The 12,898-nt window shown below is 48.4% G+C and overlaps 2 protein-coding genes across 4 annotated transcripts in view; one reads left to right on the plus strand and one right to left on the minus strand.

The window, feature by feature from the left end:
* The window catches only part of LOC146194305 (proline dehydrogenase 1, mitochondrial-like), a 251,848-nt gene that overhangs the window by 43,605 nt on the left and 195,345 nt on the right, over nucleotides 1-12,898 (plus strand). The gene's annotated exons all lie outside the window — the stretch shown is intronic.
* On the minus strand, nucleotides 2,682-4,782 carry LOC146194307 (carbohydrate sulfotransferase 13-like). Its single transcript, XM_084597341.1, has one exon. It carries the CDS (start codon nucleotides 4,671-4,673, stop codon nucleotides 3,573-3,575), a length of 1,101 nt encoding a protein of 366 aa, XP_084453467.1. The 5' UTR covers nucleotides 4,674-4,782; the 3' UTR covers nucleotides 2,682-3,572.

Genomic DNA, 12,898 nt, shown 5'->3' on the forward strand with positions numbered 1-12,898 from the left:
ACGAAAGGCCAGCTCCTTATGTGCACAAACCGTCCAGAAAGATTTTGAGACTTTAATTTTCTAGCTGCATGTACTGTTTTGATGAATGAGTGCAATGTGTTAACTTTGAAGGACAGTTTTTTTTTTATTTGCTTGCCGCTCTTTTCAATTATGCATATCTGTTTGTGCCCATTTCCTTGAATAAATGTTTTTTATCACTGTATTAAACTGACTACGACTGTCTACGTGTGCGTCAGTCGCGAGACTACGTATACATCTGCTGTCTTTCAACCTACTGATTTTTTTTTAAACGAAGCTAGAACAGCCCACTTCAATAGACAAGTGAAATTTTAACTGTATGCGTAAATTTTTGTTCCTTACTCTGAATCTGAGACGTGCTATGAATTTTTGTCAGGGCCTCTTTTGCTCTAAACGAAAACGGCAGCGGTTGACAGAATATCCACCGAACAGTTTGCCATGCACTAGCGTCAGGTCGCGCTCTACACGCTTACAGCTTTCAAAGGCACAGTGCATAAAATGGTACATATAGTTTTGTGAAAAATTTAGGGGCAAAAAGTGTTGATGTAAGTGCACCCGAAACTTCATTCGACCGTGCGCGACAGCACTGACGAAGGAGCGCGCGCTCTCGCGCGCACGCGCATTATTGACTATTTTATTGCTCATACACGATAAATCAGACGCTAATTACGGCTTCTTCCTATAAGCCATATGGGGTGAAATATCAGGACCTGCCGGTGCAACCGATGCGGGCGGAGCGAAGAGCGAACGCGCGTTTCCCTTGCGCGTGAACGGCTGTAGCGGAGGAGCAGCAGTGGGGCGGTGGCGACCCCACCGAGGCGCGGCGGGCGGTGGAAACAGACCCCATTGGAGAGGCCGTAAGAGAAGAGAGAAACGCGCTCTCCCTCGAGACCGGCCGTGGCTGAGACTCCCCGACCAGCAAGGAGGCAAGAGAGGAGGCGCCTGCCCGACGCGCCAGCGTATACATGCCCATCGCGTAGGGTCGAGCCAACCCACCGCCTGCAGTCGGGACCCGACGGTCGTTTAGCTCGACCCGATAGCCGATTTTCAGCCCGACAGGCCTCCCCGACTTTGTCGGTCTCATGTAACCCCCTGGTATACTATGCAGGCAGTTCTCCACAGTGAAAGCGATCGCGCTTACTTTGAGAGCTGCATGAACATTCTACTTTCAACCATTCGGACTGCTGCCCCTATTCTCCCGTTATGTGTCGAATGCTGAAAGCGCGCTAAAGCGCTTGGGGAAAGCGATGAATACATTCAAGCGACTGCTCTGTACAGCCACAAAACTAACGCATTCGGTGTCGCGCAGTTGCAAGAGGCTGCCACTGTTATTTCTGTGAAAACCATGTACTGCGAATGAAGGCAAAGACAGGAGTTTAAAACTTGTTCGACTCCGAAACAGAAACGACTGCCGCGTGGTACTAATGAGCTCCTGCTATCTTTTTTACGTGATTGTGGGTAACAGAAATTGCTGCGCACAATACAAGCATCGGGCTAAGGTGATCGGGTACAGAACAGTACAACAACCGTTCGTGCTTGCTTTGCGGCTGTAATCGTTTGAAACCGTTTCTCGCTTTCCTCCAGCGTTTTAGTGCAATATATGTTGTTACGTTGTGCATGCTTCAGAGGAGGCCTGCATTGGGTACGGCTGATATGTAAATGATCACGTGTTTCAAAGCACCACTGTGCAAATAGCATTGAGAACCTTGAGGAGAAAATCAAGGCTGAAAATATTTCCATCTATTCGACATTAATCTAAGCATGTTCACAAAGTGAGGTACAAAACTCATCTGCTTCGCTGAGTGAAGGGTAGCTTCTTTGCCATTCGCCCCCAACATTTCTTGTGTTGGTCTAACACAAAATGATAGGCGCAAGTCTCATTGGGATTTCCTTCCTTGCATTTGAACTTGTACAGAGATGTCTTTCCAGCGAGTCAGCAGCCTGATAGCCTGTGGTCAATTACTGGCGCTGCACCTTTCAGACGTGTTCGTTTGTACAGACATTGTCACACATGATGGATGTCTTGGGGGGACAGTAGATGACACAATGGTAGCTTTTAGAGCGATAAAGGATGGTTGAGCGCTGTTGGCAAGGGATGTTACGACAGTGCTCATTACTGATCCTAAATTCAAGCAAGCATTGCTGCAACGAAATGTCTCGCTCAAGGCCTTCATTAAGATCCTCGCTCGGCCACTCTTAAACGGCGACATCCCAAGAAGAGGAAGCGCTGTCCAGATGTCATGCTGGTCCCCATGGTCTATGTTGCTTCTGTGCCAAGACATACGCCGTGAGGCATCGGCCATGTCACGGAGAAATGTCATTTTGGTGTTGCCGCAGTTCATTACCTCGTTGGTCTCGCGATCAGAGGCCACCTTCCGCGCTTCAGTGGCACAGTTCTGGATATGCACGAACTCGCGTGACGCTGCACGTACTTAGTGGTGAGACCGTTCGTGTGATTTTTGTTTCCTTTCACTCGCTGCAGTCGCGTATGAGTGTTTTGTTTTCTCCTGTGTACAAGGGAACTTCCAGCTACCACGTGCTCATTGCTGTGAAAAAGAAAAGCACGCTTGTCCGCTACAACTTTAGTTATTGTGACTAGCAACTAGGACAAAAAAAAAAAATTATGGGGAACACTTAAGCTCCGCCGTTAAGGGTAGGACGCGATGGCATGTCACACATATACGATGTTTTTTTTTTTTTTCCTCTAATTCACACCGATATACTTAGGATCAAGCAAACATTTGCTTTCCACGCTGAGCAGTTTGACAGGAACCGGCCTTATATTTCATTTCTTTAATTCATCAGTTATGATGATTTCATAAACTCGTCATTGGCTACCACACCGATCAGCCATCAATCACTAGAAATCCATGATACGAATTTTTCACGCAGCCCCTGATTATCTCCGACGTCGGCGGGCGGGATATTCGTAAATATGCAGTTGAGGAGACAAGTTTACGGGGGGAAGACGCTCTGAAACGCACGGCCGATGCTGAATAAGCAACGTTGTGTCAAAAAACTGCGGTCCAAATATTTTCTTTGCAAACCGCGGCACCACCGGAAGTCCGGCGTAGGGGTCGACACTGGGGAGGGAGTCACGCAGTCTTTTCCGGAAGATCGGCTATGCATAACACAAACGAGCGAATGCTGGACATGGCCGTTAGCAGGATGCGTCGGATTTCTAGTCTATGCACATGCCCATCTGTACCGTGCAAGGGAGGGAACTCATACTGCCATGGCTCATTCAAAGCTTTTCACTCACCATTGGCACCTTCAGCGGAGTATGTTTCCAGCACAATTTTGGGGCTTCCTAGGACGTGCCTTTTTTTGAACGGCCAACTTTATTCACCTGGCTAATTCAAAGCTGCTTTTAGGAGCCTCATCTTCTCTTCCTGCCTAACCATAGCAAACTAAAACATTTGTGGAATCCCCAAAGACTGCGCAATGTATTCCAAACGGGCGCAAAGTTTTGGCCCAGTGATGTCCACTTGAGATGTCACTCGTTGAGTCACCGTGTTCCTACGCGCATTTGTTTTCGCTGACTTGAGGCGCTGTCAGTCGAAGGGCGGGTAGCGTCGCTCGTAGCGGAACATCTCCATGTCGCGGCGGTAGACGCCCTGCAGTAGGCTTCCCATCAACGCCTCGCTCACGTTCTCGTAGTAGCGGCGCATCAGTGCAGCCGTCGGCTCGGCCGAGTAGGTCCTCCGTCGGCTGGGCAGCGCCACGCGGCCCGCGAGACCCGCGCGCCCAAGCACGAGCCGCGAATCCCGCTCGAGCGTGTCGTACAGGCCGAGCACGTCGTATCGCACCTGGCACGGAAAGCACAACTCGCTCAGGGGCCGCCAGTGCTCGTTGAAGGCGGCCGCGTGGTCCCGCGCGTCCAGCGAGGCCACGTAGGCGAGGAACTCGTCGAAGCGCACGCCTCGGCCCGTGTCGAGTGCATGGCGCGAGGCGTTCGGCCCACGCTGCTGGCGCACGATGAGTCGGCCGTAGCGACGCGGGAAGTAGTCGCTCCAGGCGCGCTCGAACTTGTTTCGGTAGGCCGACAGCAGACGCTCGAGCGGGTGGCGCGCGAACACGAACTTAAGGTGCGTCGACAGCCGGCGCCGCTGCTCGGGCCGGGAAAGCTGCGCCAGGCTTCGGAAGGCGCTCGGCTCGTGGCTGCGGTTGGCGGGAATGCGGCTCGGGTCGGCGGCGGCGGGCGAGCGCAGCGCGAGCAGCACGCGGCGCCAGTTGGTCGAGGCCACCTTGGGCACAGCGCAGTAGAGCAGTCCGTGCGCATCGTCCACCAGCACGTGGTCGAGCAGCGCGGCGGGCAGGTCTTCTAGGGCTCCCGCGCCCCCGTGAGCGCGGCAGGCTTGGCGGAGACGCCGCTGCCGACGCCGCTGCTCGGCCTCGTCGTCGTCCATGGGCCGGCGCCCGAGCGCGATCAGGCCCAGCACCAGTAGCAGGCTGAGCAGCAGCGCTCCCAGCACGGCTAGGGTGACCCTCCGGCGGCTTCGCATCTCTGTGTGCCGGGAGCAACGCTCTTCCCTCGCAAGTGGAGAGGAGGAGAGCCCCCGCATCTGTTTGTCCGAAGGCCCCTCCCTCCAGCGGGGATGCGCCCAACAACAAAAAGATGACGCGCCGCCGTCTAGGTTGTTTTCTCTTGCCATCTTGCGAAACGCGAATCACTGGAGGGCTTGCTTGGGCAAAGGGGCATTTTTCTGTTTTGACGCCTCCTGGTGCTTCGCGCACACAGGACGGACTGTGCGTCGTCCTCAGCTTGTGCAAACCTGCCAGGAAATGCTGCGATTCCATTTTATTTTTATCGATGCCGTCTGAGCCAAGCGTGATCAACACGCTGGTCAGAATGAACAAGTCGATGAGTCATGCTGCTCCGTAAAACTTCATCGCATGTGCTTGTCGGTAGGTTGCCGCATTGTGACGCCAAGAAGCGACAACGCGTTTGTTCGTCGCCACACACAAAGCCTAGCGCAGTAAACGGCACCAGCGCGACGACCACCAAACGTTCTCAAGGGCCAGGCTTTTGATTGTTATGGAGGAAGCCGTCTGGTACTGCAGCGTAAGCTGTGCTACGCACCTACTTGGCATTCAACTATGCAAATCGGCTGTAATTTTTTTCCTCTTGTTTACATTTCCGTCTGCGGTGCAGGCGACGGGAACGACGCAAAGGAGCCACCTGCGATTGAAGGCTTTCCTCAACGGTGTGTTGGCATGAGTTGTCTCCCACTCCGGTTCCCTCACACCACTTCACTTTTCACAATTCCCTTTAAATCCAGTCAAGTTCCGGTGTCGTCTGCCTTTGGCTCGCATGCCATGGGACAAAGGGGGTGAATATTTGTTTCCAATTGTCCGTGTAATCACCAGGAGCGCCTAACGGCGTGCCGTTCTCCTCAGTGAACAGTTGTTTACCATATATGCGAAAGCATTACAGATTTCTGTAGGCAGTCCGCGTCAGCAAAATCGTGTCCGCAGCAGCTAATAGAGGTTAATGATTGGTGTCAATCGGTGGAGGGTGACGTGATGTGTCCGAAAAGTAATTAGGCCAGTAAGTTAATTAGGTAATTAATAAGAGGCAAAAATGTAAAAAGTTGTCCGCAGCAGTTGTAATTAATGAGTGGTGTCAACCGATATCATCATCAGCCTGACTATACCCAATGCAGGGCGAATCGATAGAGGGTGGCGTAATCGGTCCGAAAAAATAATTAGGCCGATAAGTTGATTAGCTAATTAATTAGAGCAAGAAATGTGAAAGTAAAGGCGAAACTGGTCTCATTAGCCAATGTCGTGGCGCCACATTTGAATGTATCAGATGCTAAAATAGTTAATTAAATCAGTCAAGGTGACGTCAAGGATGTGACGTCACGCAACCTGAAGTCGAGCCAAAAACGGGCATAGGAAGGGATTGGCGCGCAATTTGAAGGTACTAAATACTAAAGTAGTTACGGCAGTCAATTAGGGCGACGTCAAGGGTGTGACGTCACGCAACCGGAAGGAGACGAAAAAGGGAATCCTGAGCCGGAGAAAAATGACAAGTCGGATTCAACGCACAAAGGCTGCAACTGATTCTGCACAAGTCTGGCCGATTTTGCTGGATCGCGCGCAGTGTTATGGCAGCTATCGGATGTCAAACAGACCAACCATGTTCGAATGTGTGTTGTCGACAGAGACGCACTTTCGGCCGACGGGGGGCGCTCTTAGTTTACTCGGCCATTCCGACATCTGCCACCGAAACGGACCCTTATCGGGTGTTTTGTACGCCGGGCGACCGAGTGCTGTCAAATCTGTTCCACGTTGTTTTGTTTTAACCAATGTGTCGACTACATATACTATATTAGTTCATCGAAATTGGTCACATTTTGCCCAATTTATGTAATTCATTTTCTATAAAAGTGTATTTAATGTACATTAATTTGCAGAAATAAAATTTACAAGTATTTACTTTTGTAAGATTTCCATGATGCCAGCTCCTCGGGACTGTTCAGACGCTCCTCGATCGATGGGAAAATAATATGTCAGTGGTCTCACGAAAAATATTAAACACGTTACAATAACGCTTCGTTTTACTGTGATCTGTTTGACGTCACATACTGTCGAGGATTTTGGCATCAATTCCCTTTTTCAGGTGTGTGTGTCATGAACTGAGCAAAAAGCCACATTTAAAAATTTCCCCTTTCTCCCTTTTTATTCCCTCTCCATCCAAGCTCGAGGTACTCCCTCCGAAGGAGCCAAACTTGCACCAGTTGTTTTCGAAATGTGCGATGTTTAATTTCGGTCGTCATGTGTGTGCGCACTTGTGTCAAGATAGAAATATAATCTTGCTATTTTACAAGCGTGCATTTTTATGGATTATATGTTCATTGTTTAAGAACACTTGAAATGGTGCATTGCTTGACTAAAGATAAAGCGCGCAGGAAACACAAGAGAAGCAGACGCACAGGGCCGAGGGTAGCGTTGACCGGCGAGGAACCGCGGAGACGAGGAGCTTTCATTAGAGCTGAGTGCAAGTAGTTTATTTACATCTGCACACTCTGGAGATTTCCCTCACCCGATGTCGGACACCAGGTTTTCTTCTCTTGGGTCTTCCTAGGTCCCTAGGCAGGGAATTAGTTCATCTTCGGCACGGGCCAATCGCAAAGCGCGAGGTGACAATTTGCGCACTGCATCACTGAGCCCCGCACATTCTTGCACGTGTGCCACTACACTTTAACAAACAAGTCGCCAGTTCACAAGCGACCTCCCATCGTTCTATCCTCACGGCATGCCTCTGTTTTTGTCCGTTCGGTCCGGCGCCCTGTGGGTCTCCCCCTCAGCAGCAAACACTTGAGCCAGCAGGCCAGACCTCGCGCGAAGAGCTTCTCCCTCTGGTTAACCCGACACCGCGCTGCTCCGACGACGGTTGCTTGCTCCGCCACCGCCTCTACAGGCCAGGCTCTTCTTGGGAAGTCAGGCCGTTTCTTCACAAAGCGACCAAATCGGTGGTTCGAAATGGCCATGGGTGAGGACAACGGTTGTTGAGGCGTGCGTGCAGACCAGGTGGACATCTGCAGACGAAGCTTGCTGAGATGCCCGTGGAGCGAACGCAGACACACCGACGCCTTCTGAGCAATAAATTAGCTCGGACACAACAAGACACACTGTAGCCTTGTATACATGAGCCCGACGCAAGCGGGTCGGGCAGGGGGGAGCCGGTTGTCGAGCTGGGCCAGCCCGACCCGTCCGGGCATGGAGGAAGGAAACAACTTAGGAGAGGCCCTTGTCACTCCCAATGCATTGGAGAAAGTGTAGCGGAAGTGACGTCAAAATTTAGGGTTAGCCAAGTCGTGCCGTTAGCAACGGCGACGCGGTTGCTATGAAAACTCGGGCCACTAGCAACAGCGTTGCTAAGGGCCCTAGGTACGTGAGCGTCGCGGAGGGTAAAGGAGGAAGAGAGACGTTGCGCACCGCTGGTGACGCCCACTGTGGCACGGCGCTGACAGCGCCGACGCCTAGGATATGTCGTTGGAGTTGGGCCTTTACCCTTTATCGACGTTAAAAGTAAAAAATTTCCTTATATGCCGCATTTTTTCTTTTCATTTTTAATGACCCAAAAAAGTGCCCAAAATTATTGTATTGTTCTAAGTGAACTCACTCGCATATTGTTTTACGAATGGTTTAAAGAATTTGTTCCTAGACTTACTTTTGCGCGCTTAACAGAAAATTCAAGTACTCTTACGTCCGCCAAGGAAAAAAAAGAAGATCTTGACAAAACTATTTGGGCGAAAAGACATTCGCACAATGGCCGCTCATGGTGGTCGATTTTGGGGATAGGACATTTAAACGACACTGATTTTCAACTGCCGTGATAACTCCCATTGAAAGCTGTATTGTAGCGGAGTTCCTTCGAGCATCCACGAAACCGTGACCGGGCTGCACTAAATTGTGCACACGTCCCCCGTTTCAGTCACTGCATGTGTTTACTCCACCTTTCCTCGATTGCCGTAAATGCTCTTTTTCCCGTCATACGTTTGGGATGTAGCCTGAGGGTTCCTTGCGACAGCTAACACCTGAGCAATTTGTTAAACACGTGCATGATTTTAATTTTTTTTTTATGTAAGAACTCTTTCAATGTCTCAAACTTAGACAGGTGTGTCTATAAATATAATTAATAATGTGTAAACTAATTATTATTATTATTATTCGCTGATGAAATGTCCCGTTCTTGTTATACTATGCTTTCAGACCGAACTAGTTTAAAATGAGCACATGGATGTTTCTGGGCAGGAAGTTTTGACACGCACAAACAAAGAAAGAAACGATAACGCTGCATATGATGGCCTTTTACAGACCTCGTCAACCTTGGAGGGGAATTCATTTGTTTATCTATTTTAATTTGCCCGCTATCAGCCATCGCCGTTTACAAATGGTGCACTCAGAGCACCGAAAATAACATCATCATCAGCCGGCATTATACCCACTGCAGGGCGAAGGCCTCTCCCATTTTCTTCCAATTAACTCGGTCCTGCGCTAGCTGCATCCACTTGACCCCTGCGAATTTCTTAACCTCATCCACCCACCTTAATTTCTGCCGCCCCCTGCTACGCTTACCTTCCCTCGGAATCCATACATCGGTTGTCCTCTCTTCGAACTACATGTCCTGCCCATGCTCATTTCATGTTCTTGATTTCCACTAGATTATCAGTATCTTAAGTTATTTCCCGGACCCACTCTGAACGCTTCCTATCTCTTAATGTTACCCCTACCATTTTCCGTTCCATGGCATGGCCCTCTGCGTTGTCCTCAACTTACGTAGAACTCTCTTCGTTAACCTCCATGATTTAGCACCATATAGGTTAATACCGGTAGAAGGCAACTGTTAAACACTTTCCTCTTGAGTGATACCAGTAAGCTGCTTGTCGTAATGCTTAAGTACCTTCCAAATGCGCCCCATCCCAGTCTTATTCTCCTAGATTTAAGGACATAGTTCTCAGCGCGAAGGCACGTGGCCAAAAAAAAAAAAAAAAAAAAAAGGAAGACTAGGGACGAACACGGCTAGGGACGAACACAGTGCTGTGTTCGTCCCTATTTCTTTTTTCTTTTCTTTGGCCGCGTGCGCTGAGAACTATGTCCTTAAATCTAGAATACCAACTAGCCCAACAACTAACTCTACTGAAGTACATTTATTCTCCTAGTTAATTCCCTTTCGTGGTCCGGATCTGCGGTTACTACCTGTGCTAAGCAGACATATTCGTCTACCACTTCCAACGCTTCGTTACCTATTTTAAACTGCTGTTCCTTTCCCAGGCTGTTCAGCATTACCTTAGTCTTCCGCATATTAATCATTAGGCCTACCTTTCTGCTTATCCTGTATAGATCATTTATCAATAGTTGCAGTTGGCCCCCTGAGTTACTTAACTAGGCAGTGTCATCAGCGAATCGCAGATTACTGAGATATTCTCCATCGATCCTGATGCCTAATTGCCCCTATTCCAAGCCTTTGAATACACTTTTTAAGCAAGCTGTAAATGGGGAGGTCGTGTGTTCTTGTCTAACACCTTTCTTAATTAGAATTTTATCACTTTCTTTATGTAGAACTGCGCAGAAAATAACAATGATAAACAAATTATTGAAGAGTGTAACCAAAGAGCAATGAACACGACAGTGACGACACATGTATTTCTTGGAAAAGAACAGATTTCCTAGATAAATTTTGTCGCTTTGCCCCCCCCTTTAATGATGGCTGTGTGAGACCATCCTTCTTAGAGGGTTCATTGTACAAAACTTGATATTTTTACATGAGAACAAACGAGTCTGACAGCCGTGCCTGTTTGCAAATGACTGCACCCACAGAACGCTGCTCAGCAACGATCCCCAGTGGATCTATATGGTTTTAGGATAAATGCCGAAATAAGAGGCCAGTGTTGCTGAGACATCCTGGTGCACAGCTCAAACTGTTTGCCACTTGGCGCTTAATAAAAACACGAGCAGTGCAAGAATTGCTAAAGCAAGATATGTGCCAGAATTCAACCAGCCACTTCAAAAACAGCATGGAACATTATACGGGGTAACTACGAAAATTTAATAAAATTCCCGAAATGTGCACCACTTTTGGCGGCGAGTTTTAGGCTATCTTTGTAATTATTGGCGATATCTTAAACAGCATAATAAATACGTATTGGCGGAGCGTCCTAAAAATGTAGTTAACTCTTATTGGGAAGCATCGTACCGTTTCGGGGTATAAGAGAGCATGATGGTGGAACAGTGTTATACGACTCGACTGGTGAACTTGTATAACCGGGGTCTACTTGGTGGTTCTCAAAATGCAACAGCGAGGAAGAAGACTACGTAGCTTTCTAGTGTTTCTTCAACGGCATAGTTCGGATTGACGGAGGTTTGTAGATTTCCGTTGAAATGCGCCGTCCAACAACGTCCTGCTCGCTTTTAGTGGGAAAGCACTCTCCTGATTTACCCGTCTGCGCTTTCCGTCGCGCGGCTGTACATTGCACATCCACCCTCTGCGCGCACATTCGTTTAAATACGCCCTTGTTTGCTTGAAGATATCCCCCCCCCCTCCCCCCCTCGAATGTGAGGACTGTCCTCGTTTAAATAACAGTTGTTTACGCAAAAGTCCTCCTTCGGAGTTTCGTCTCGCTGCTGGCAGCTGCTTCTGGAACAGACTCACGACGGCCTACGATGTTGTGAAAACTGCTTTCGACGGCCACAAACTATTCGCCGTCCACGGTCGCTGTCAGGGGCCTTTCCGATTAAATTTTACGAAATCGTCAGGTGCAGCAGCCGCTGACTGTGCACGTGTGACATCTCGTTTGGACCATCTTTATGGAAGCGCAGCCAAGGTAGATCCCATGGTAGCGAAACTTGCATAGGGTGGCCGGCAGAGTGAGGCACGAGTTTCTTTGCACCGCCCTCTGCGAATGGTTCTAAATAGTTGCACTAATAAAAAAAAGTGTGATGTCACAGTGACGCATGTTTGGCGCGGATTTCGATTTTTTTCTTCTAGTAGGTACGAAAGACAAGGCCAATGACGACGAAGACTGAACAATGCTCGGCCAAGTCGGCAAAAAAAAAAAAAAGAAAAAGTGACCCCGTAACTGTTGTGGAAATTTAATTTGGCAGAAAATGTGAAAGCCAATTTAAGGCAACTGTTGAACAGGGTCGTCGTGGTGATGTAAAAGCATCATTGTTGACAAATGCGCCGTCGTGCTTGCACACCACAGAAGCAGTTTAATGTCAGCTCTCGGACAATAACAGAAGGCCTTAAAACAAGATGGAATACACAGCTCCAAGAATAACACAAAGTAGTAGCTTTACGACCAAGCATGAAGATGAAAAAGACGCATAACAAAGCATGTACTGTTAACACATCTTTTTTCGTGTGTATAGTTATTTACAAGTTTAATTGTGCAGAGCTCTGTGTCCACAGAATCAGGGGACACAAGTGAAGGAGAAACGAACTCCCGGGAGCCTCCACAACAATTAGACAGAACTCTGTACAAATACACTAGTACATGAAAGCGTATTGTATTTGGTGGAAGGAACTGTTTACAAATAGCAGTCAGCTTGCACACGTCATGCCAAGGAAGTAAGATTCCCATCAACCCAAATATTACGCAACTATAATATATGCATGCAACTAACAACCGCAATAAAATGCCAGACATCTGAATAGACTTAACTGCTTAGTATTGGTGCCTATGTGCTGCCTTCGCATGAGCAGCCTCATAACAAAATTACTTTGCCTCGCAAAGAAGGAAGCCTAACTCGTGCGGAGAAGGAAAACATTTCATCATATACAGCACTGCCAAGAATGTTGTACTTTTTCATCAAGGATGGATCAAAGAACCGATATTGTCTCTAGACTCTCAATAAAAGACGCACCAAAGATAAGCTGTTCACATTATGTTCCAATGCCATGAACCTTATTGCAAAGATGCATGGCATAGTAGGCCTTCAAACTTATCGAATGCATCAAACATTGTAGTGCATGCACGCTATTTTCAACCGTAGTTATGTTCACATGAGATGAAAGTGAAGGGCAAATGCTTTGTTGCAGCCGCTGCAAAGCAACCACAACCAGTGCAGCAACGATGCACTATCTCGGCCAAGTTTCTGGATGCGCTCACTTCTTTCGAGGCTGGGGCAGAACGGTGGCCACGAAGCTGCGTCAGAAGCAATTGAAAGAAATGTATGCCAGACTGCGTAACACCTGAGGTGAAAACCGAGTAGACACATTGACGTCACAAGTTGGGCGAGTTGGTTGGCGCCAAAGAACAAACACGGAAGAGAAGACACAAGCGCTTGTGTTGTGTTTGTTCTTTGGCGCTCGTTTAGCATGAATACATTGACCGAGCTTTTTTTCAAGCCGGTATTAATCGCCTCT

This window comes from Amblyomma maculatum, chromosome 3 (genome assembly GCF_055883805.1).
Source record: "Amblyomma maculatum isolate TAMU_Amacu chromosome 3, ASM5588380v1, whole genome shotgun sequence".
Taxonomy (NCBI): Eukaryota; Metazoa; Arthropoda; class Arachnida; order Ixodida; family Ixodidae; genus Amblyomma; species Amblyomma maculatum.

Coding starts and splice junctions, on each gene's coding strand:
- LOC146194307 (XM_084597341.1), bottom strand. CDS start 4,673: ATGGCAAGAGAAAACAACCTAGACGGCGGCGCGTCATCTTTTTGTTGT.